Consider the following 26,307-nt stretch of genomic DNA (forward strand, 5'->3'; position numbering starts at 1 on the left):
TTTAAATACAAGCTGTTGAAAGGTTTAGAAAACCCCGACATAGATGCTGGTTTCTTTAATCTGTCTATGGTGTTTCTCATTGTGTGTTCACTTCAATTAGTGTAAATGAGCTACAGAAGATCACTACGCAAGAGTAATATTAATTACTCAAATATAAAATTGCCTCAACGCATGGAACTACTGCAACATGAATGCTAATTCGATTAGCTTGTCCATTGTGTTTCCCAGTATGTATTAGCATTATGCTAACTTAAATTTAACATGACCTGATTAGATATGCAACATGTATATTCTCTTTGTTTCTTGTTGTATATGTATGTATATATGTATACAGTATATATATGTATATGTATTGTATTGTTTATTTTTAATCCTAATTATGATGAATGTATTAACCTTGACGGAGTAGGCGAGCGCAATGGTGACGGCCAGGGGCAGGCCCTCGGGGACGGCCACCACCAGGACGGTGACTCCGATGATAAAGAACTTGACAAAGTACTGGATGTAGATTGGCGTGCACTCAGACGTCCACGAGCGGCCCTGGATGCCGAATGTGTCGATGACGAAGTACAAGATCAGGATGATTACCGTCACCGCCGACATGATTAGGCCTGTGCACAGTGGCGATAATAAGAACAACAACAAGAACAATAATAATAATGTCATAATTGACTTTGCTGAGAATTTGCTATCATCCCATAAACTGTCAAAGTCAGCTAAGTCAACGTGCTAATATGCATGATATAGCATAGATGAAATTACTGTCCTGTCGGACCAAGCGTGCAAGGCACCTATAGTCAAAATATAAATAACATTGTGATTAATGTTTATATTTTTCTAATTAGGTTTTTTTCGTTATCATTTAAAAAAAATGCAGAATGTACCACATTTGTTTTTTTGTTTTTTTGAAAAACAAATATTTCATATGTATGATATTAGATACAAAAAAATTGGATCTTGAAAATATATGTATTGTTTATGGAGAAAAAAAATTATCTTAAGACTCAAAATTTGAAACGATTGAGAACATGCTGCGGTTTTGGTTCACAAAAAATTGTTTCAAAATAGACAATGTCGTCACTTTTCAGCATCATCACTCTGCCCCAAATGAATGAAAATTGAGGTAAAAAAAAAAGTGTCAATTCCGGGATGAATTGCGTCTGTCATTGAGAGGGGAACAAAAAAATTGGCAGATCCAATAAAAGTGAGTGCCTGGTGACCCAGCTTTTGCCGGAATGCTTTGTGGGCTTTTAACATGCACACATTAATTGGAGTCGTCTGCAATTCAGTTAGGTGGCTCAAGCTTGCCAACTAGCAGCTGCTTCTAAAAATATATATATATATATTTAAAAAAAATACACATAAATAGAACAAAATCACTTAAAATATAAAAAATTATAAAGTGAAAGGCAAAAAGAAAATGGTGTCGCGACATGGCCCAAAAAAAATAAAACAATAGGATAATAATAATAAAACATTTCATTTATAAGCCCCTTTCAAAACTCAAGGACACTTTACAGTCACAAGATGATTTTTTTCTGCAGATTTCATTAGTTATTATTAGTGTGTTAGCGAAAGTGTTTTTTTATGGTGAAATAATATACTGTAATTCTTTTGCTCTATTCATTTACCTATTTATTTATTTACCTATTAATTTATTTACGTAATTATTCATTTACCTAATTATTTATTTACCTATTTATTTATATTCCTATTTATTTACTTATTATTAACCTATTTATTTATTTACCTATGTATTTATTTATTTATTTATTTACCTATTTATTTATTTATCTATTTACTTATTTACTTACTCATTTATTTATTTTTTACCCACGTGGGTAATTTCTCATTTGAATCATTTCTAAATGCTATTTAACTAATAAAGGGGTATATAATAAAGTGTTTTGCAAGTGCCTCACCGGCTTTCCCAATTTGCACGGCCAATCTGGTCAGCTTCCCTTGCAGCACCGACTTCTCCTTCTTGGGCACAATGACTTTCTTAACCGGTTTGGCTTCCTCCTTCTCCTCCGATTCAGCCGCCTCCTCGCTCTTGAGAGGCTGGATCTCCAACGCGATGCCATCTTGGGTTTTGGCTGGAAGGAGGTTGGAGAAGGGAGGGGGAGGACATGGTTGAACATGTGAATGGTAAGAATGAGGAAGGGTGTGAGGACGAAAGGCAGAGAAAGGTTAAAAAGAGATGAGAAATGTATTTTTCTTTTTTTTGCGGGCAGGAAGAGAAGCAACAGCATTTAGCACCGGCGTGGTGGCCCCACATCCTTTTTCATCTTTCACAGGAGCTTTCATCATGACAACAATCAACAGTTGCTTGTACAACTTGTATTCGACACACGCACACACCAGATTGTGATGAAGTGCAATACACACAACAGCGGCTGACGACACAGAGCATACGACTTCACACACACAGGACTCCAGCTGGTCGTCAAAGGTTTCTCCGACTCAGCTCAATTCAGTCGTTGAGGCAAATCAAGGCCTCCCCCGAATCGCCACCGTCGTTTGCACAAAGTCTTTCAAATGATGAAACATGAGAATGTAAACAGGGGCGAGCGGGATCAGCGTGTGGTGAGCACGCTGCTTATTTGGCGCATGATTATATGAACAACAAAGCAGCTTTCCACTCCGTTTGTCACATTGATTGACAAGGAAGGGGAAAAGTGTGATGTGAATGGTACGTCGTCGATATTTGAAAAGGGTGCGATGCGTGTGTGGAACTGTCGCGGCATGGAATTGAAGCGTATTTACATGGGACAGGAGATGTGAGACAATCTCTTTTTGTCAATGGATGCTACAGCTTCGTGTATGCTTTCATCAGAGCTTGTAGCAAATGTCAGCATGACGTCCTGATTGTTTCTTCGTTCATCTAGACCTGCTTCATACAAAAAGGGGTTAGGATTGTTCTTTTGACTTCAAGATGGTGCCGCGGGAGTGGCTGCCTTTACAGCAGCTCCTGTATTTTGTTTTTCTACTTCTTTTCCTTCACTCTTCTTTTCATCACTATTGTGCTGTGAAATGTAAATTTCTCCAGTGTGAGACAAAGAAAAGGTTTATCTAATCTAATATAATATAATCTAATCTACTCAAATATTTCAAAGTATTTGACAAAATCCCTTTGGGAAGTGGCATAACATTAAGTTTATTAACTCATTCATTGCCATTCCCCAATTTCCTTGGTAGTACAGATTCAAAAAGTACAGATGACGGCTGAAGAAACCTTCTCATCGAAGCTGTTCTTAAAGCACTCTATAAATCAATATGTATGTACTGTATAATATTTTCTATAGCCGCCCCCATTTCAAGCTCAGATAACTCCAGACCCATATAATTTAAGAATTAACTATTCTGATGAAGAGGAGAGTCAGAGGTTTCTAACGCTGTATTGAATGTTTATGTAGTCCTACAACTCAATAATCGATGGGTCCTGCAATTTGAGTGAAAATGACAAAAACCCTGACCCTGGAGTGGACACATTTTTGCACATCGTCTGGCAGTGAAGGAGTTAAAACTAAAAATGGTTGGGGAGGACCAGCGGGGGGCACACGAATGCTCAGCACGGAGGACGAAGGGAAAATTGACGTGGGGATTATAGGAGGTTACGGGCACCTCCAAAGTTTTTAACCCCCGGCATGACATGACACACAGAGTGTCTTTGCCTCACATGAAAGCTCAGCTAGAGCTTCGAAAGCTGACGAGGAGTCTTGGCCCTCATTTGCGTAAGCAAAACAGCCTATTTGCATCTGCCGGATGCGTTTCATTGAGCCGCTTGGCAGCATGCATCACTGCTCGCCGAAAAGCTGCCTGCGTTAATCTGACGCTGACTGATTAAGGTTGAAAATGCTCCTCGTTCGGATGGTACGGCAGCTGGTGGGTAATGATGGTCAACATTTAACTGATTCTGTATATTTTGGGGGGGATATAAAAATTAAATCTAATTAAATTAATTTAAAAATTATGTTTTTTTTAAAGGACAACCGACACCTACGGACAAGTCGTGTCCATAATTTGTAAAATAACTTCAAATGACTTCTACTGAGCGTATTTTACAAAGATTCCATGGCATATAGCTATATTTTACGTTTTAAGACTCGCGCTGGATATTCAGGAAGTCTTATTTTTGAGTTGGTGACGAAGCCTAACGTGACGTCACGGTAGGTGTCGTCACTGACCGAGAAAGCGACACACAATGCATTTTCAGACGTATGTCATAGATAACTCAGTTTCCTGCCGGCAGTAGGGACAATCTTTCTGGTTCCGAGTCTCTGTCCACAGTGTCTGACTGTAATATCTCTGACAATCATTCATAACTGAGTAACAAGAAAACATCTTCTCCAAATCGGAAGCCATTATTTTGATTCTCGAGCAAGGCAAGACGTCTTGGCTTGACGTCACGAACAAGGGGGCGGGACCTTCTGAAACTGAAACTTTTTTAGGTCATTTTGAAGTCGTTTTGGGATTCATTTTTATTGCTGTTTTTCATTTAACTAAAAATATCAGCCTGCGTGTTTTGGGTATTTTAGATGCTATAAAACGTATTTTAGATGCTATAAAATGTTCTTCTGATGTCAGTTAAGAAAAAAATGGTGTCAGTTGTCCTTTAAAGTTTTCTTTGAGGATAGGATCTTGATTTTAGTAGGGTACATCTTTAAAAAAAATCAACCCCTGTAGCTTGTTTCAGCATGAAGTTTCCTGCCCATGTTTATCATGAGACTCACAAAAAAAAAGTCTCAGTAAGCCATGCCCCCCCCAAAAAAAAACAGGAAGTCTGCCATTTCCGTTCTAAAAGGACTTCTTACAAGTCAAAATGGCCATTTGTCTTGATTTGAAATTCCAAAATATGTGACCAAAGGATGATGCTAAATTGCAAACATTTTGTTATTGTTACTGTGTGCGGAAGGAGCACCTCAAATATTAATAGAGGGATGAGAATGACAAATGAGAACAAAGTGAAAAAAGGCAGGGTCTGGCTCAGCGATTTTAGCAATTGAATAACCACAAAGCCATTCATTTCATTACTGTAATTCAACTGTATTTGAGAAAATAAAGTCCCTATTTTGGTGGGCTACCAGTTTGTCAAAATTGTTATATGAGTTTAATTTTTTGCCATGCTTCAAATATTGCATTTGTTTGTTGTGAAGTTTATGTAAGAGTTTCACCATTTACCGCTAATCCGATAGTGTCATTATATAGCGAGTCATCTGCCGCAAAAACGTTTTAATGTTTATGTCACAAAATGCAAATATTTACACTATGAGGAGCTCAAGTACAGTATATGATAGTCACGCTTGTGCCAGCACTGAGATTCTAACGTGGAGTCCCCCGTCCCACACACACGGCAACAGAGACTCCGTGGAAGGCGGGCGATTGGAACACTGCCCATACCCCACGCCACCCTCCTCCCCGAAAATTTCTCAGCGGATTTGCACTTTTCTCGAGAATGGTCATTTTGGTCTGAGAAAAAAGTCGGAAGTCCGACGATCGGCGAAAAATTCTCATCCCTGTTAATAATAGATAGACATTTTAATTCAGCTCCCAAAACTAGTTTGTGTCTTCTATTCAATATATATAACGACACTTTGACTTCTTTTATTCTTCCACTGAAGCAAGGCACTTTGTTTCGGCTGTAATAGTGTTTCATAATTCAAAGTTCTTTTATCCTAGAAAAGGAAATGATTTTGACGTAAAAAAAGAAAATACTGAAGGTTGATAAAATAATCTAAGACAAAATGATTAATAACCTCTCATAAAACAACTGTAACCTCTCAACAATCGTGTGGACCTTAGTACCTTTGAGTTTTCTTCTTTTTTTAATCCTTTTCGTTATTTTACCAAGGGGTCATAAAACAATCGGCGATCATAAATCAATCCCCTTGATTCTAGAAAGCATGATTGACAGTTTGTTTTCTCTTGGCAACATTTATAAAAGGAAAAACACAACCCAAGATGATGAAACTGGAGAGGCTGACTTTCAAACCAGGAAGCGGTGAAACTTAACATCCAGCACACAACATGGAACCAACTGACACTGAGACCCACCGACCAATCACAGCACGATTACACCATGAGACGCGTGCGTGTGTGTATGAATGTACGTGTGTGCATGTGTGTGCAGTGGCGGTGGTGCAAGGGGGAACGGTCGAACAATCAAAAAGAAAACAAAAGACGACAGCAAGTCCACAAACAGACCACAAACTGAAAAAGGACCACCCGAAAAACCACAGCGATGCAGAACCACAACAGCTGGGTGGAATGGACGGATGGGTGGCAGGAGGAGAAGGAAGAAGCGGAGAAAGGGGAGGAAAAGGCGGTAGGACAGGAAATAGAGGAGCTAGACCACGACGACACAACATCAAAGTCCTGAGTAACAACCTGCAAAGAATCGAAGAAGAAGAACAAGGAGGAAAAGACGCACATCTTTGCTGCCAGGGTGCAAATCCCATTTTTTTTTTCAGTCATTTTGGGGGTGGCAGGTTGAAAAATGGAATCCTGCCTCATTTTCTATTTTGACCACTAGGGTGCAGCGGAGTTTGACCGAGAGCGTCGCGCGCTCAAAGCAATGAAGCTAACTCAAAGCTAACAATGCTAACAGAAGCTAAATATGTTAAAGCACAAATAGAAAAAGAAATGAATGTACGTACACAAAAAGCCACGCTTGATTTACAGATTTATGGTTCCGTGGCAGCAGAGCACCCATCAGTCAGGCAGAATCAGAATACCTTTATTCGTCCCGCAATGGGGAAATTTGCAGTCCACAGCAGCAATTGAAGAGGGATGGGGTTGGGGTGGGAGTGAAAGGATAGAAAACAAGATATTCTAAGCATGTGCACGCATGTGCGTGTATGCGTGTGGTGCCCGGGACCCTGCACCATCACAGACAAGCGAGTGTGCTTTTTAGCTCGCAGCGATGACATCAGAAAAAAACGTGCATTAACACTCAGGGGTATGCGTCATTTTCACCCCAGAATGGATTATGTGGCTGCAGATGGAATTTTTTATTTAGTTTTTTTTGCCTTAATCTGATTTCAATCCATTTTATGCCCTTTCATATGTACAAATGATCACATGTTTCAAAACATTTTTTTATTCATTTCTTCTGATATCAAACAAGCTTTGGAGTCAACCCCCCCCCCCCCCCCCAAAAAAAAAAAAAAAAAATGGAGTATATAAAAATATCTTGCTTGCATCATAGTTTTTAATGCTGCATCCGATTTAAAGTGCTGCTCCTTCTGATGTGCTTGTCTTGGCCAAGAGGAGGCAGTCATGTAACATACTACCACTCCTTCCGTTGTTGTTGCGGACACAGACCACATGCGTGTAAGAATGGTCATATCATTTGCCTACACGTTTGTTTCGCTTTTCCATTAGGCGTCGATGAATCGAATAAATTCCTGCGCGTCTACTAAGAAGGTGACAGTGTAACTGTGTTTTTGTGAGTGAGCTCCTCTCCGCTAGGAGCTGCGTTGTTGCACAGCGCATCAGTAGCCGAAAGCCACCATAAATAAATGAATTATTGCCAAGACAATGGCAGACGTAAAGGGAGAAGAGATTGAGAGTTGCACCCCGGGTAAAGCGAGAGAACACAGAGATTGATATAGAGAGAGAAGGATCACCCCCTCCTGCCTCTGGATGGAGATGACAGGGGGGAGGGAGAGGAAGAGGGAGGATGGTGGGACAGAGCGACAGGTGGATGAATGGAGGGGGTTACCTTTGTTGCGATTTTCGGGGGGTCCTTGTTTTTTACCTGTTCGGACAGAGAGAGAGGGCGGAATGCTGAGAAGATGGATCAAAAGAATCAAACTAAAGGAAAACTTCAAACACTGCCTGCGTGTGCGTATGTGTGTCTCTTGTTGGCAGGAATGGACCAATCGGAGGAGAGGGAGACACTGAGGATTGCTGCGTTTTGCTCAAACCAGCCAATCACAAATGATAATTTCATTGAGCTTCCACATTTATGGCTAATCAAGTTTTAAAATATATATTTGCAGTGTATTTGCACCTTTCTGATTTCTGTGTTGTTTGCATATGTATCACGTTGAGAGGTTTAATGCATCAAACCGATTTGAATGTCACACAGAGATTACGCAATAGCGGTTTCTGAATGCAAATTTAATTTAAGGCACACACAAAAAAAAATCTCAACTGTCCCTGTGTGAAAATATAATGGACCTATATAGAATTTAAAAGCTCAAGGAATTAGCAAATTAATCATTCACTGAAAATATGATGTGTTGAATTTATATCGTATTTTGTTGCACGAAACAAAAAAAATCAGCATTTTAATATGTTCTTGTATTACGCTTTTTTTAATGATATTGTGACTACATTTAAAATGGCGAAGCAAAAAGAAATATAGGAATTTTTTTTTAAAAACGTAATTTTGTGGGGCTGCGTTCCTAATAGTTTCAAAATTGGGGGTGGGAGGATGTATTTATTACTGATTTTTAAACAAAAAAGCAGATTTAATGTGATATTTTTCTTAATGTATATGTATTTTAATATTGATGAATAAATTAATGACAAACGCATGAATATGTTTTCCCTTACAAAGAAAAATTACAGCATTTTATGAATACATTTCATGTTGGGAAAAATGAAATTGGTATCAAATTGGGCCAAAAACTTGAAAGAGTGTCCATCTTTCCACTGACTTGGTCCATTCATCCCTTTCTTAAATGAATGCCCGACAAACTCAAACTTTGGATACAAATGAGCAGACAAAGAATCCAAAACAACCAGCGAGCGTGATCACAAACAGTTAAAAAAAAATCATAATTAAAAAAGAGCGGTCGCCCGCTCCCCACTCTAGCCGAACATCACGCCGCTCGCTTTGTGTACATGCCAAGATCTTTGTTCTTTCCTTTTATATTTTTTATTTGTATTGTTTTTAAATTAAATACCAGGTGTGTGTTTTGACAAAAGAGGGCCATCGATTATTTCATTCATTCATTCAACAGCAATGCCACACTGATGACGGACAAAAGACAATGTTGTGTGTAAGGTGAATTTCATGGTTGCTTATTCCGAAGACACATTTTTGACTTCCCCTTACTGGATTTACACTGCAGCTCGCGCTGGAAAGTACATTTCATCTCATATAAATATTGTACACCAACTGCAATATACATTCCATGCCTGTTTGTATATAAATATGTGTATTATTATTATTATTATTATTATTATTATTATTCGAGGTATTTTTTAATGTACACTTTTTATATTTTTTTTTATTTATATTATGTGCTTGAATTTTAAATACAATTCAATATGTAATTTCAAATGTAATCAATATTCATTTTGATTAAGTAAAAAAAAAATTAAATATGAGGAATATTATTATTATTATTATAGATGTTTTATTTATTTCTATACACTTTTTATATATTTTATTATATTATATACTATAATTTAATATGTAATTTCAAATATAATCAATATATTTTTTTATTTAGTAAAAACACAAAAATATAAACAATTGAATACGATGAAAGTATGCTACTTTTTATTTTAGAATATAATTTAAAATATCTCCTGAAGGGAAAAGCCAAAAGGAAAATAATATATAATTTTAAATACAATTACATATTTTTGTTATATAAAAAATACAGTAAAGTCTCGTTATATCGATATCGGATATATCGATAGTCCCGGTTATATCGATACTATTTCTATGCACGCACGGAGAAAATTACATGCAAACAGGGTCGGATATATCGATAGTCCCGGTTATATTGATATTTTTTCGGACTCCCTTGAATATCGATATAACGAGACTTTACTGTATTCTAAATGAAATATGACATAAGTATGCTACTTTTTGTTATTTTATTATTCAATTTAATTTAATACATAATTTAGTATGTAATAAAAAATTCTGATATGTTTTTGTTAAATAAAAAAATTGATTACAAATTAAATATGACATAGGATGCTATTGTAGTGGTGTATACGTTAAATATGATGTAAAGGAGGTAAATGACAGACATGCATATTAACGGTTGAATGACTTCACATTTCGGGTCCATGGTGATGATAACCGAGCCAATTTTGACTAGTGAACTCTCTCAAGTCGATGAATCGATGATATTCCCCCTTGTCCCCCAGCGGTCAAATGCTAAGTGTGGGTTTACTCCCTTGAATCAAGCTCACTTTTTCTCAGCAGTCCACAGTTTAAGTGGAATTGAAGGAGGAAGAGAATTGCGTGATGAAAGCGATGAAGAAACACGCGCGTTGGATGTTAGCATTGTCAGGATTAACTGTTCATTTTCACATTTTGGAGGTTATTGGTCATGTATCTGTTTGGTGGCGTGAGGCGACGCTGCGCTATGTTGTCTCTTATTTTTGTTACAGGAGTGCGCAACACAATTTATTGATATTTTAAAGCAACGTAAGCTTAAATAAATGAATGCTAACATTTAATTTTTCTGAGCGAGTCACCGCGACGTATCACTTGACGTATCACTTATGTGCTATTATTAGCACAAACCAGCTGAGCTACTCATGATGTCCTTCTTCCTCGTCATTTCAATATACAGTAAAGTCTCGTTATATCGATATCTGTTATATCGATAGTACCGCTTATTACGACATTATTTTCGTTTCCCTTGCACATTTCTAGTCTTTTTATGTATAATTAGTACCGTTTAGTACGATACCCGGTTGTTACGATAATCCGGTTATTACGGTGCTCCTTTTCATCCCCCGCCGGCCATTTTTGTTGTTTACATCGATATATCCGTCGCGCCATTGGTCAACCGCCATCGGTCGCGCCATTGGTCGACTTGGTCACATGAGCCGCTATTGGTCGACTTGGCCGTGTGACTTTGTCACGTGACACGCCATCGGTCGCGCCGTTGGTCAACTTGGTCACGTGTCTTGGTTACGTGTCACGCCATCAGTCGCGCCATTGGTCGACTTGGTCATGTGACTTGGTTACGTGCCCAGCACTCGAGTAGCAGAGCCATTTTCATTTTCAGACGCTAGCTCGTGTGTAACAGACGAGATTGAAGTGTTTGTGTTAAAAGGTAAAAATGGGAAGCAGAAGAAGATTGATGACTTTTTTAAATTGTATACATAATACAGTAAGATGTAAGCGTTGCAGTTTCCCTGTTGTGTTATGTACATGCCCACTGTACTGTATATGAATGCAATCGTTTTTTGCAACAATGTTTCTTGTTTTGTCTGCTGAAGCGTGATGATTTTGAAAATTATTAACATTCCATACTGTGTATTAAAGGACAGCCGATGTCACTTTTTATTTAAATGCGAATAAAAATGACTTCACGCCAAGACGTCTTGCATTGCTTGTGAATCCAAACAATGGCTTCAGATTCGGATAATATGCTTTCTTGTTACACATCCAGTTATGAATATGTTTCAAATACACTGTAGTTCTGAAGATTAAAGCATACATGTTTACAATCATTAAAGAATTATATGTGCCATTTTGAGGCAACATTGGGGGAACAAAAAAGGGAGCTCATGGCCAGCTCCGTTTCTTATATGGCGCTTGGCTGCCCTCTTTTGGCGGCTTTTGTTTAATGTAGTTCGGCGCGGGATCGGATATATCGATAGTCCCGGTTATATCGATATTTTTTCGGACTCCCTTGAGTATCGATATAACGAGACTTTCCTGTATTTAAAATTATAAAGCATGTAGCGTCATTTCATGTCGTTTGTGTCAAGTTGTTTTAGCTTACTGACAAAAGCCCAAATGAGCACAAGAAACCTTCTTGATGTTCTGATGATGTTTTTTAAAGTGTATGTGTGTGTGTGTGTGTGTGTGTGTGTGTGTGTGTGTGTGTGTGTGTGTGTGTGTGTGTGTGTGTGTGTGTGTGTGTGTGTGTGTGTGTGTGTGTCATTCATACTTTTCTTGGCCTTCTTCTCCTCGTCGTTCTCGCTGGCACCAAGCAACGTGAAGATGATTCCGGTCTGAGAGTTCAGTCCCACGGCCGACACCACCATGCGGCCCGAGCCTTCCATCACGTGCGTTCCTGCCCAAGTAAAAAAACACACAAAAAAAAAGACACCTTAAGTATGGCTCTGCTGTATAAGTGCTGACGCGCCTCCTCCACGAGGGTTTCATTAAGGCTATCATTTGTAATGGAAAGTGATTAAATGTAAATTGAAATGTTAACAATCAGCGGGCGAATATATAATGAGAGAGTACAACCTTGGCACGAAGAGCAACCTTTTTTTTTTGGTTCTGGGATCACATTCAAAATCGATTGCATTTTTCCCCCGGAATGTTGCGTCGTGAAACTCACCCGATAGCAGCATCGGATCTTTCTCCAGAGACTTCCGAACGTGATCAGATTCTCCGGTGAGGGAGCTCTCGTCAATCTTCAGGTCGTTGCCTTGGATCAAAATGCCGTCAGTCGGCAAGAGATCGCCTGTGGGTCCAAGACGACAAAATCAGATCATATTTCCCTGCTCCAATGCTGACCATGGATTTGCGTTTTTGCGTACCGTATTTGATCTGGGCGATGTCGCCCACCACCATCTCGGCCACGGGGATCTGTATGACTTGTCCTTTGCGAATGACGGTGAACTTTTGCTCCTGCTCAATGCGACTCTGGAGGCCACGGAATTGCTTCTCTTTGGACCAATCGTTGAAGGCCGTTACCAGCACCACGATGATGACCGAAAACAAGATGGCCGCGCCCTCGATCCATCCCGCCTGGGCCTCACCCTCGTCCTCCACGCCGCCTGATGCCTGGCCACAAGCTAGATTAAAAATAAATAAATACATAAAAAATAGAATCGAAACATGTCCATTCAGCCGTATGGAGCACTCCCACCTGAGTTACCTTGGGAACGTTTGATTAAAATAAATAAATAAAATGAAATAAATAAAGCTGACAGTGTTAGTTTCAATGTTTACATTGTATTGTATATCAAATGACAATTTTGGTGATTTAATTGCAAGGTGTATACACGCCACTATTCCATCTCTGTCCTTTCTCGACTGTGTGCGGCAGTGCACTTCACTGCCTCCAAGTTATAGCCGAAACGGCCAACTGTAAAAAAAGCCAACAGGATAGTAAGATATTTTCTTATAAGTAGTATAAGTATAATTTTATGCAGAATATATACAGCAGTAGTATCAATTCGTTAAACTTTGGAACTTTTGCTGCTTCGCCTTATCTTTTATCCATTGTTTGGGGCAGTGAACCCTCTGCCCCAAGTTAACATTAAAAGAAAAAAAAGTCATTATCAGAGTAAAATTTTCACTTTGAAATTTCATGGTGTAAAAATACATGGTGTATAGTACATATTAACTTATTCACTGCCAGACGATGTGCAAAAATGTGTCCACTCCAGTGCCAGGGTTTTTGTCATTTTCTCTCAAATTGCAGGACCCACAGAATATTGAGTTTTAGGATGACATAAACATTCTGGTGGGTCTTTATTAATGAAGCGTGAATCAAAAGTAGAACCAAAAAGATTATTTAATCTTTGTGATGGCATAAAATGTAACTGCCTACCCCGAAAGGCAGGCAGGGAGAAGAGCGAAGAGAGATGAGAGGGAGGGGCTGGTTGGGAGAGCTTTTTGAAAAAAACGGACAGGATGTGACATCATGACAGAAAGTCTGATAAAATAAAACAATGTGTAAGGAAATAGAAAATGTATTGCGAATTGCCTTAATACATTCAATGCCGCGTGAGAAACCTTGGACTCTCTTCTTTCATCAGGAAAAAAAAGTTACTTCCTAAATTATGTGTCTTGAGTTAACTGAGATTGAAATTCAGGCGGCTGTACAAAATACAATAAAATTCATACATATTGATTTTGATAGCGCTTTAAAAACAGCTGAAGCTGTAAAAAAGCGCTAACACTGGCAAAAGGCAAAAGCTGCCCTCCCGTGGAAGGGGAAAAAAAAAACATTGCCCAAGGTCTGACCAGCGCTTTATCGGCACCCGCCGCAACAAAAACCAATACCCGGACAAATTCGGGAATGGCGCTCCACTTCACACTTTTCAATTCCTGAATAAATCAGGGAATGGCAGCGAATGAGTGAAATTAGGTGTGATGCAATTATTTTTTCCAAATAAAATTAAGATGACGGATTTAACTGCTTGTCAGTTCTCCTAGTGCTTTCTCGGGTGTGTGAGGCAGTGAGCCTTCTGCCCTAAGTTAACAGGATCTTGATTTAAAAAATAAAATAAATTAGATGAAAATAATACATTTGAAATAACACTACACTATACAGACAGCAGAAACTGCAATGAGTGCAACTTGTATGTTGGTAAATCAATCCAATCCAACTTAAAATAGCAATACTGTCATTACTCAGCAGGGTAGCTTCAGACCCAAGTTACGAAGTAAATAGCTCATTGGTAAAATGCTTGCGTGGAAAATGCTTATTGTGCATTCCGAATCTTATAAAGAAGTGGATGATCAACTGCATCAAACTTTCGGACTTTTCTCCTGGCTGATTTGGACTGTCGGAATGAATCCTGTGACTCCGTTTTATCTCCTTGTAAAATGTTGGCACGCCCCGAATGATTTTGTGATATCACGGAGCAATTAATACTTATGAGCGATCTGTCAGTTTCTGGTCAAACAGGTCTGGAAGCAGCAAACGAACCTTCACTGTCTCCGCCTTCAAGGTGATAGAAGGACAAGCCAAGCGAGATGATGGCGGCGATCTCCAGGATGATCAGCGTTACATCTTGCAGGGCTTCCCATACCAGCTGCAGGAAGGTTTTGGCCTTCTTGGGAGGGATAAAGTTCTTCCCGAATGCGGCGTGTCGCTTCTCCAAGTCAACGGGGTTCCCGGAGAGACCTGCAGTTGGACAGAACCATTTCTTATACCTGGCCTTGGAATGAAGATTTGCAACCATCTGTTTGAGTTAATATTACAATCTGACACCACGCACAGTCGAGAAACCGAAATGGGTGTCTTGAGAAATGCAATCTGGTGCAAACCTGGAGAACGGGCAACACCTCCCCTTAAAAAAAGCTGTTCACTCCTTGAATGACACTCGAAGCACTTGTCAGACCATCGCTTAAGTCAATCAAGGGGGACACGAGAGCCCTCGGGGCCGGGCGGGCTAACGTGTCAGAATGAGATAAGGCGCCGCGAGGAGTCACGAGCCTGAGAAAGCCGGGGGCATGGATGGAGTATTTGCTCCGTTGCTTCAAGAGGGGGTCTCCAATAAACCAAATGGAGCCTGGGAGTCACATGACAGCGGCAATGTGGGAAATGTACAGGAAGCGCAGAGCTACCATCAGTTTTTGAAACGTCACTCTCAAACCCTCCAGGCCGTTTATTAAAACGATGCTGAAATCTTAATCATGACTTTGCCAGAAGCTAAGATTTGAAAGCCTAACCTTGACTTAAAACCCTACTTTGAACATCAGAACTTGTCCTCGATCAAATGTGTTAGCAGTGAATCAGGTCGGAGGCGACTGGCGACACGTTTGTTTTGCCTTGTTTCGCAGCGGGTGACAGCGAAAACGGCCACGTGCATGCGACGCGCGGCATCAACTTGCATGCACGCTGTCGAGGTTGTCGCATTAACACATCAAACGTGGCGCATCCAAATTGGAGTGTGACTTTTTGGGAGTGGGCGGTTGTAATTTGTCGGGTGAAAAGAAAGCAGATGTGATAGATGTCCACATGGCCGCAGTTGCCATGGAAACCTGTACAGAAGACACCCACCCGTCTTCGTTGTCTTCCTCCGGGAAGGAAGGAAGGAAATAAAGCTTCCATTAAAAAAAAAAAAAAAGATCATGCCTTTCAGCGCGCGGAGGAGAAACTCGAGAAGACCTCCACAAAGGCTCCGAGCGATACAATAAATTGCCGTTGAAGTTTGCCATTTTGCATTAACGTTTCCAAAGCAAGATTCCTCCTTGTTTGCATTGCATGGTGTCACGAAACAAAGTCCAAAACCTTCTTCACAACGCGTTGTCTCTTTTTTGACAAGGTACATCTAAAAATAGTCCATTTATTTTTAGTTCACCAGCCACGTCAAATTGTGACAAACCTGCAAGGATTAAAAAAAAAGCCAAAATGAAGCTAACACTTGATGAAAAGAACATCAACAGTCGCCAGGAAAGCTTCACAAAACTTCACAAGACATCAAAAATGTAACGGTGGATTAAGAGGGGGGGGGAGAAAAGATGAAACATGAACACTGACACTTCACGTGCGCTGTTCATTTTAAGCGTGTGAAGCGCTGTCGCGTCTGAGTCGACTGTCGTACTCCGACACGCCACAAAATTTCATTTCAACGAAGGCATACAAGGCTATTTTTTTTAAATCTGGCCTATACACATACACAAAATCTTAATTTATCCATCACCTGACCGCTCTGCACATACACATAGAAGAAAGTTAACTGCAGTTTCCAATAAATTCAATAGTTTTTTAATTTTAAGAAATAAAACTACTTCATTTGGAGGGTGTGGGGTGATTTGTGGGGTAAGTTTTAATCAAGTTTATGGTAAAGAGAATCAATCTCATATATAAATCAGTATTAGCATTGTATTTAAGCAAAAATGCTTTTTAATGTATCAGATATTTATTTTAAAATTATTTAGAAAAACAACAAAAATAGCCACAACAGCTATCTTTGGGTACTTGTAGCTTCAGTAGCCTAAATGGAACTGCATAGTGCCACTTAGCAATTTTTTGAAGATGATACGAGTGTTCTACCGGAAACAAATTCCTTGTGATGATTCTGATTCTGATTACACAAATTTTTATGAGAATGGTTAACATAAGATACAGAATGCAAACCCATTTGAAAATGTTCAAAATATGCATGTTTAAAAAAGGTTTTGGAAAAGCTAATTGATATTAAAACATGTTTATGGTGAAGACAAAAAATATAAATTACTTTATTTGTAATTTAAGATAATGAGGAAGTCTGGAGTGACAGAAAAGTATGTCAGAGCGGTACAAGACATGTATCACGACTGTAAGACAGTTGTAAGGTGTGCTGTCGGTGTGACTGAGGAATTCAAGGTGGAGGTGGGACTCCACCAGGGGTCATCTCTGAGCCCCTTCATATTTGCTATAGTGATGGACAGCCTGACAGACGATGTTAGACAAGAATCTCCTTGGACCATGATGTTTGCATATGACATTGTGATCTGTAGCCAGAACAGGCAACAGGTGGCGGAGAAACTAGAAGTGTGGAGATATGCCCTGGAAAGGAGAGGAATGAAGATCAGTCGCAGCAAGATGGAATATATGTGTGTGAATGAGAGGGATCCAAGTGCAAGAGTGATGCTACAGGGGGAAGAGATAAGAAGGTGGAAGATTTTAAGTACTTGGGGTCAACTGTCCAGAGCAATGGAGAGTGTGGAAAAGAGGTGAAGAAGCGTGTCCGGGCAGGCTGGAGTGGCTGGAGAAAAATGTCAGGTGTGATGTGTGATAGAAGGGTTTCAGCTAGGATGAAAGCTAGGATGAAAGGAAAAGTGTATAAAACAGTGGTGAGACCAGTCATGATGTTTGGACTGGAGACAGTGCCACTCAAGAAAAGACAGGTAGCAGAGCTGGAGGTAGCAGAGCTGAAAATGTTGAGGTTTTCTTTGGGAGTGACCAGGTTAGATAGGATCAGGAACGAGTACAATAGAGGGACAACTCATATTAGAGGCTTTGCAGAGAAAGTCAGGGAGGCCAGACTGAGATGGTTTGGACATGTCCAGAGGAGAGGGAATGACTATATCGGCAGAAGGATGCTGAGTCTTGAACTGCCAAGAGGAGGTTTATGGATGTGGTCAAAGAGGACATGAAGGTAGCTGGTGTGAGAGAAGAGGATGCACAAAACCAGGATAGATGGAGGACATTGATTACTGTGGCGACCCCTGAAGGGAAAAGCCGAAATGAAAAGGATTTCAGAATCAGAATCAGAATCAGAATCAGAATCAGAACACACAAGGAATTTGTTTCCGGTAGAACACGCTGCACTAGTATCGTCGTCAAAAAAACTGCTAAGTGGCACTATACAGTTCCATTTTGGCTACTGTTGAAGAGGTCAAAGAGTTAATGGCTTGGGGGAAGAAGCTGTTTAAATCTCTGCTGGATTTGGTGTGCATGGATCGGTAGCGCCTGCCTGAGGGGAGTAGCTGGAAAAGGTGGTGGGCATGGTGCGGAGGGTCCAGTAGGATTTTCCGCGCCCTTGTTTGGATTCTTGCAGTGTGCAAGTCCTCGAGAGTGGGTAGGGTGGTGCCAATGATTTTTTCTGCCGTCCTAACTGTCCGTTGAAGTCGGATTTTGTCCATTTTTGTGGCGGCCCCGAACCAAACGGTGATGGAAGAACACAGGATGGATTCGATGACAGCTGTGTAGAAATGTTGCAGCACCTCCTGTGGCAGGCCATGCTTCTTTAGCAGCCTCAGGAAGTACATTCTCTGTTGGGCCTTTTTCAGAATAGAGTTGGTGTTGACCTCCCACTTCATGTCCTGGGAGACTGTGATTCCCAGGAACTTGAAGGTCTCAACGGTTGACACGAGGCAGTTGGATAGTGTGAGGGGCAGCTGTGGTGATGGATGTTTCCTGAAGTCCACGATCATCTCAACTGTCTTGAGCGTGTTTTTTGTAATTTAAGATAATGTTTTTTTTAAACCTATCATTTTGGAAAAACAAAAAAATAAAGATAAGAATGAAATGTCATTGTTTTGCTCAAATTGGGAATGTTTCAATTGTGAGACAAATAAAGGTTTTAAGTAAGGTATTACATAAGTATTTGATCGTGGAGAGTTAGTCGCTGAAAGTGGTGTGGTGGACGCTGAACCTGAATTGCCAAATGGAAGGCTGCAATGATCTATGGAGATATTAGGGGAGCCGCCTGGAACTAATTTCAATTCAGCAATGGACCCGCGGCCATTGCACTCACGCATGCATACACGTACACACATTTACAAACACACATTCACAAACACACAGTCAGTAACACACACACTCACACACACGCACACACACGCGCACACACACATGCACCCACTAGGATCAAAGTTGATGATGATGACGGTGCCGCCGGCGAGAGCAAGAAAGAACAAATAGCAGCCCAACGTCACGGCCATTTTCTGGTATCACATTGGCTGCACAACACATTTTAGTGTTGGTTCAAAATCATGTCAGCCAAGGTGGTATAACTCATATCAGTTTGAGTATAATTACAAGAACGCAATGAAATATTATCAGGGCTGTTGCCTAATAAGATGGTATACAGTAGAAAAACACTGAAAAAAGTGAATAAAAAAATGGTGACGCATGTTTGAAATGGGTTATCTTCAGTGGACGAAATGTTTCGCGATTCACGTATCGGACTTAGCGTTTTACCTTCGATAGGGGATGTTTTGAGGCGTCTGCAGATGCCCTGAACGTCGCCGTAGTCGTCTCGTATCTTGTTGACGGCCTCACCGCTGCGTAGCTCCATCAGTCCTCGCAGGTCGGTCACCGTGACTCCAAAGTCGCCATCGTGGTTGCCGTCGGCAACCGAGTTCCCCGCAGTGTGGTCGGCTGTGTTGTTGGCCATGTCGACGATCGTGGTGAGTCCGTTAGAGTTTCTCCAATGTCCAAAAATATACAAAAAGTCCCAAGATGGGGCGTGTCAATGGATGGGAATTTAAGGCTACTGTAGTTTCACAGGTTAACTTCTCGCTGGGACAGGCATGCTCCTCTGGGTTTCCATAGAAACGGGGATAAACATGTTCGACTGTAGTCACTGTGAAGAGAGAAAGGAAGTAGAATAGATGAGCTGAAGCACCGTAAACGAATCATAAATGACTTGTCATTGAATTATTCAAAAAATAATAATCGAGTAATAAATAGATGAATAATATATATGTTAGTTGCACCCCGAAGCAACTTTTTAGGAGGAGGGGCCAGGGTATTATTTGATATGCTATGTGCATATATATATATATATATATATATATATATATATATATATATATATATATATATATATATATATATATATACACACACACACACACACACATATACATATACAAAGACCCATTTCCAAAATGTGTTGGCCATTTTGGGCCAAACCAACTATTTTGGACAAATTCAGACAAAAATTAGCAAGAAAAAAAGAGCAGATTCAGTTCACCAGTTGCCATTAAATGGATGGACATCAGTCATAAGAGGACCCACAAAAGAACCCACTTCCAGCATACCACGGAAAGCGCCAAAAATTATTACGAAATTTGTTTATATACATATAATCTCCCCCTTACACCATTTTCCTCAATTGACGCGAGATTAGGTGAAAATCTGTACCAAAACAGGAAGCATAAAAGCTGTCCCAAATGTAACTTCCTGGCAGCCATTTTGGAAGAACAAAACAGAAGCATTTGACAAATGGTCGCCACTAAATGGCATTTTTGCCCCTGAAAAACAAAACATTCTATATCAGAAAAAAAATGAGTGCCACACGGACCTATAGGTTGTGTTACATCAATGAACTCTGCACTAACACACACAACTCCCAATGGTTATTTGTTCCACTATTCGACCGCACCCACTTGAGTCCAAAGGTGAAATTGCTTCCAGCTCGCAGTGATAAAGGCACAACAAGAAATTATCAGCCGCCCCACCTTTCTCCAATGTAGACTCACCCACCTGACATCAGAAAAAATGGAATACTGTAGAATTCCTACTCTTAGGGTTTGAACATTCCCACATTGCTGAAAACGTCAATTTGACATGACAGTTTGCTGTTTTGATTTTCAAAGTCAAAGTCATCTTTATTGTCAAATATGCTAATATGCATGACATACAGCACAGATAAAATTAACCCAGCGTGCAAGGCACTTATAACGTGGCTAAAAAAAAACAGAAAATTGACAACAGACAATACATGTCATTTCTGTATGTAAAGTGAGGTAGTGACATATGTAAAGTTAGGTAGTGCAGTATGTAAAGTGACGTAATGTAGTGATGCAAAAACAAACAACAAAAAAGGGTTGAAGTGAGGTCTTGCAGAAAAAATGAGAAACAACAAAAAATATACGGTTCTGGATGATAGTACAGCGTGTAGCGTGTACTCAGAGTTCGGTGAGTGTGGCAGTGGGAAGGGGCAGGGAGGGCAGGGCTGGGAGGGAGTTGAGTGTCCTGAATGCCTGGTGACAGAAACTGTCCTTGAGTCTGCTGGTCTTGGCTCTGAGACTCTGCAGTCTCTGCAGATGCTGTGGGAGGAATGGATGGGATCGCCAGCGATCCTGATGGCTCTGCGGGTGAGGCGGGTGTTGTAAATGTCCTGAAAAGGGGGGGGGGGACACCGATGATCTTCTCAGCTGTCCTCACGAAGCGCTGCAGAGTCTTACGGCAGGACATGGTGCAGGCTCCGTACCACACGGTGATACAGCTGGTCAGGATAATCTCAATGGTACCACGGTAGAAGGAGGTCGTGATGGGGGTCGGTGCTCCAACTCTTTTGAGCTTGCAGAGGAAGTACAGGCGCTGGTGGGATCTCTCAGCCAGTGATGCCGTGGTGTGGCTCCAGGACAGGTCTTCGGATATGTGCACTCCCAGGAACTTGGTGCTGCTCACTCTCTCCACTGCAGCACTGTCGATGGTTAGTGGAGCATGCTAGGGGTGCACTCTCCTGAAGTCCACAACAATCTCCTTCGTCTTCTCCACATTCAGACGGAGATTGTCGTCCTTGCACCACGTGGCCAGGCGGCTGACCTCGTCCCTTTAGGCCAGGGGTGTCAAAGTCATTTTTTGCCGCAGGCCACATTGTAGTTATGGTTTCCTCTCGAGGTCCGTTATGAATTTGGGGAACCCATTAGAATGTTTAAATCCCTTCAAATATTACATATAGAGCACACAGCAAATTAATGAATAACTCGTTTTCAAATCTGAAGTCAAGAATAATGACTTTTATTGTGGTTGACATCCAAAAATATGACATTTTGGCTCAGAATTTAGCAATCATCATGGAATTTAACAAGTTTGATTTGCTTTCGCGGGCCGAAAAAAATGATGTGACGGGCCGGATTTGGCCCGCGGGCCTTGACTTTGACACCCGTGCTTTAGGCTATCTCCTCATCGTTGTTGATGAGGCCCACCACAGTTGTGTCATCCGCAAACTTTATGAAGAGGGTGGAGCTGGGTGATGATGGTGAGCAGTCATGTGTGAGCAGAGTGAAGAGGAGGGGGCTCAGCACACACCCTTGGGGGGCCCCTGTGTTTAACGTGATGGTGCTGGAGGTGTTGTTTCCAACTCTGACTGCCTGTGGTCTCCCCGTCAGAAAGTCCAGCAGCCAGTTGACCAGGGAGGTGCTGATCCCCAGTTTGCTCAGTTTGTCGGTGAGCTGTTGGGGGATGATGGTGTTGAATGCTGAGCTGAAGTCGATGAACAGCATTCTGACGTAGGAGTCTTTGGTCTCTAGGTGGGTGAGCGCTGTGTGGAGAGCAGTGGGGATGGCATCATCGGTCGAGTGATTGGGTCGATATGCAAACTGGAAAGGGTCATGGTTGGGGGGGAGGGCAGCCTTGATGTGGTTCATAACTAGCCGCTCGAAGCACTTCATGAGGATGGGAGTGTATATATATATATATATATATATATATATATATATATATATATATATATATATATATATATATATATATATATATATATATATATATATATATATATACAGACTGTACTATATATACATGTATACACATACACATACACATATATAAAATTCATTGAACACGTTTGGTGCCCAAAATCCCGATCGTGTGAAGCCTATTCTGTAAAATGTACAGTATGTATAGACGCAACTATGTTTTTTTATGTATTTATATATCATACTTATGTCTATTTTCTAATCGTGTCCAAAGTGTTCATTCATGTTTTTTCTGTTCAACTGCTGCCTCTTCTTCCTCTTCTTCTGAGCCTCTGCAGACACACCTGCTCTGCATACTAAAGCAGCAAGAAGCCTGCTGACTGCACACACACAGGCGTATGCACACACACAGGCGCATGCACACACACACACACGCACACACAACACAAGCACGCACACACACTCACGATCCAAGTATGTAATGCAAAGTCCCTACTGGCCACACCCTCCTTACACAGAAAATAACTTTTTTTGTTCCCCTTGTTGCAGTAAGCAACTGAGTGAGTGAGTGAGTGCTTGTGCCTCATGGAAAATACTTTGACAAGGACATGCACGCACACACACTAGACTTACGCAGCATGCTTCCGGTGACACAATTCCTATTTTCTTCTCCCAAGTGACACAATTGTGACCTGATGGCAGCCAAAGGCGGTAGGGGGGGTGGGCGATGGAAATTGGGGAAGATTCAAGATGTGCATAAAATTTTGACACATGCTATCTGACAACCAGAATGCAGCGTAAATGGAATTTTACGTTAAATATGATGTAATTATGTGACATTAGGTTTGTTGAACATGAAGAAGGACTCACAAAGGATGCCAAAGTGGAAGTGCACCCAGTCTGAAAGAAATCAAATAAAGTACAGGGACGTGGAGGTTGGCCCTCATTGAAATCAATGGCGGGATGAGTCAGCCCAGGCCAAGTAAATGCGTGTTGCATTTTCTATTTGTATTATTGATGTATTTTTGTAATTTATAGTCTGCATTGATGTACGCGGGGTTATTCGCGTCCAACCCATTACAGGCTTTCAAATGTAATTGTCTGCTGGACCCGCAATGAAAACACAGACAAGAGGAGGAAGAAGTGAATACATTTACAATTGATTGGATGAATTGGACGATTGACTAATAATGTCCCCCGAAGGCTCCATGACGTCACATCTGGCATGACTCGCCCGCACACCGTGTTCAAATTTACATTAAGCCGTCGAAATTTGCCACGGGTTAGGTGGTCAATGAAGGCTACGTGAGGAGGAGACTTTGAAAGTATCAAAGGACCTTTCTCGAAGTTGTAAATCACGTCCTGTCGCCCTGCAACGGAAGTCATGCGGGCGAATAATGCGGTCTCCTCGAAGAGGCAGCCGGTAAATTTGGAGACAAACACAGTTGCCACTGTATCGCGCTTAAAGTCGCGGACGCTGTAAAAGACAAGTGCACACGCATTCACATGCAGGACACGTCACTGTGTTGAGTGCAGACACGGCGTGGGTGTGTGTGTGTGTGTGTGTGTGTGTTGTAGCATGTCAGACAGGGAAATCCAAAGTGGGGATGGGGGGGGGGGGGCGTAAGAGCAGCCAGGAATGCAGGAGACCACACCCATATCTGCAGTCATGTGACCACCGGAGGAGGGGAAGGCTTGAGGGGGTAACGAGGAAGGATCAGGAAATCAACACACAGCAGAGACCACAAAGACACACACACACATAGAGACAATGCCTGGATGTGCCCAGTGTGTCCACAAGTGGTCACCTCCTTACTGCACCCCATGAAAAGAGATCATCCATCCACACACCTCCCATCAAAACAAAAAACAACCAACCCTGAAACGTAAATAACAGCATCTGGCACCAAAGCATCCAACTGACCTTTGCTTCCAATTTTCAATTCCTCTGCATGCAAGAGAAAGTTTGGACAGCACACACAAAATGCAAGCAAGCACACAAACGCATTCCAGAGATTCCCGAGTGTCTGCTGATGAGTGGACACTTTGGACAAGCTGACAAAGGGCCCCGTTGTCTTTTGTGCGACAGTGCATGTGATCGCTAAGTTACGCCAAAGTTCACCAAGTAGCAGACAAAACCGTCCGCCCCGACTTTGCTTCCTGTCATTTCAATGGCGACACTTAGCCCAGCTGTTTTGTTTTCCTCCATGGCAAAAACAATCCCAAGCAACGTAACTGGGATATATAACTGTCTTGGGATGAGAGTGACATTGCATGTTTTTCCCTCGTAATCAAAGCGACATGGCAAGATTCTTTATCTTCTACTCAAAAGCAATTCTGCAAATCCAAAGGCAATCATTTGCCATGACAAACCTCAATTTCGGGGTGAGACACCGCCACCTGCCAAAATGCTTTTATTTATTTGTAATAATAATAACAATAAAAATCATAATCATAATAATCACAATCACAAATAGAATGCAATAAATAAAATAAAATTATAAATAGAAACAAGAGAGAGATACACATAAAATGCGATTTTAAATAGGTAGGTTTTGAGATGGGACATGATGGTGGGAAGAGAATCGATGTTACGAATGTTGGGAGGAAGTGAATTCCAAGGTTTGGGGGCAGAGCAGCTGAAGGCTCTGTTACCCATCGTGCTGAGACGGGCAGGGGGGGGGGGGGACACAGAGGCGGAGGGAGGACATTTGAAGGTCAGATAAGTTAGTGGATAGCTTTAAATGTATAAAAAAGAATTTTAAAGTTGATTCTATATTTGACCGGGAGCCAGTGGAGCTCTTTCTATTTCTATTTGTGTATTTATTTATTTGGATATTTATTGATCTGAATATATATTAATCTGAATATTTATCTGAATACCCAAATATGTATGTATGTATTTATTTCTTTATTTTACAATCTGCCACTGTCAGTGAATAAATTCTTGGGAAAGCGCGCAACAAACACGGCAAATCCAGTGACAAGTCAAAAGTCTAATATGTGCAAAACATTTCTACTGGCATGTGGACCACACAAAAATATGATGCATGCCTTACAAGTTATTGTGAGAAATATTTTTTTTAAATGATGATTCTGAGTCACTAAAAATGTAGAAGAATTGTAGAATATTTCACGGTCTGCCTGTGACATCTTTGGTGGGAAGTAATTTCCACACCGCCTGATGAGGAAATTCCATTGCCATTGAAAGAAATGGAGAAAGAAGGTCAGATGACACGAAAAAAAAAACGAAAAAACAACAACGCGGGAATAGACTATTTTAGTGCCCAGTGGGATTATTGCTGCACGGCAATCAGTGGGAAATTTACATTTTCTACATAGGGGGAGGTTATTTACAGTGGTTTTGCGTGTGTGTGTATGAACATGGGTGTGTGTACGCCACGCAGAGTGTCTCAGATAACAGCGGCCGCCTGGAGCTTCACGATAAGCATGCTAACACTGTAGCGGCGACAGCGGAAGATCTGGATTGCTAGTTGGGGGAGAGCAGTTTATGGGGGTGTTCAGAGATGCGTGTGGAGGCGTCACACAAGGTGAAGTAAAAAAACATAACAGCCGACACCCGCCGGGACTGACCTCGGGGCCCGACCCATGCCTGATGACATCATCGTGGAGACACCGACAAAACAGCTTGTGGTGGAAAATATGTCTCAGTCGGGGTCAACAACGCTTTTATTACTTTCTGTACTTCACCACAACCCAAGAGGAGTCGGGACTACAGTCAATTATTCCCCCACTCCCAC

The 26,307-nt window shown here is 41.1% G+C and overlaps 1 protein-coding gene across 4 annotated transcripts in view; it reads right to left on the reverse strand.

The window, feature by feature from the left end:
* LOC148890645 (plasma membrane calcium-transporting ATPase 1-like) overlaps window positions 1-26,307 on the reverse strand; it is a 63,078-nt gene that overhangs the window by 14,221 nt on the left and 22,550 nt on the right. For 3 of the 4 annotated variants that reach the window (XM_089010886.1, XM_089010887.1, XM_089010889.1), the window contains exons 2-9: window positions 19,314-19,698; window positions 14,607-14,804; window positions 12,484-12,741; window positions 12,282-12,407; window positions 11,883-12,008; window positions 7,724-7,759; window positions 1,923-2,096; window positions 397-611 (exon numbers count right to left, since the gene is read on the reverse strand). In XM_089010886.1, coding sequence (XP_088867012.1) covers window positions 397-611; window positions 1,923-2,096; window positions 7,724-7,759; window positions 11,883-12,008; window positions 12,282-12,407; window positions 12,484-12,741; window positions 14,607-14,804; window positions 19,314-19,509 — 1,329 coding nt within the window. In that variant the 5' untranslated portion in view covers window positions 19,510-19,698. The remainder of the gene's footprint in view (window positions 1-396; window positions 612-1,922; window positions 2,097-7,723; window positions 7,760-11,882; window positions 12,009-12,281; window positions 12,408-12,483; window positions 12,742-14,606; window positions 14,805-19,313; window positions 19,699-26,307) is intronic. The other variant, XM_089010890.1, reaches the window with a different exon arrangement.

Source organism: Hippocampus bargibanti, linkage group LG12 (assembly GCF_051943395.1).
Source record: "Hippocampus bargibanti isolate YZ-2025 linkage group LG12, ASM5194339v1, whole genome shotgun sequence".
In the NCBI taxonomy this organism is placed as follows: Eukaryota; Metazoa; Chordata; class Actinopteri; order Syngnathiformes; family Syngnathidae; genus Hippocampus; species Hippocampus bargibanti.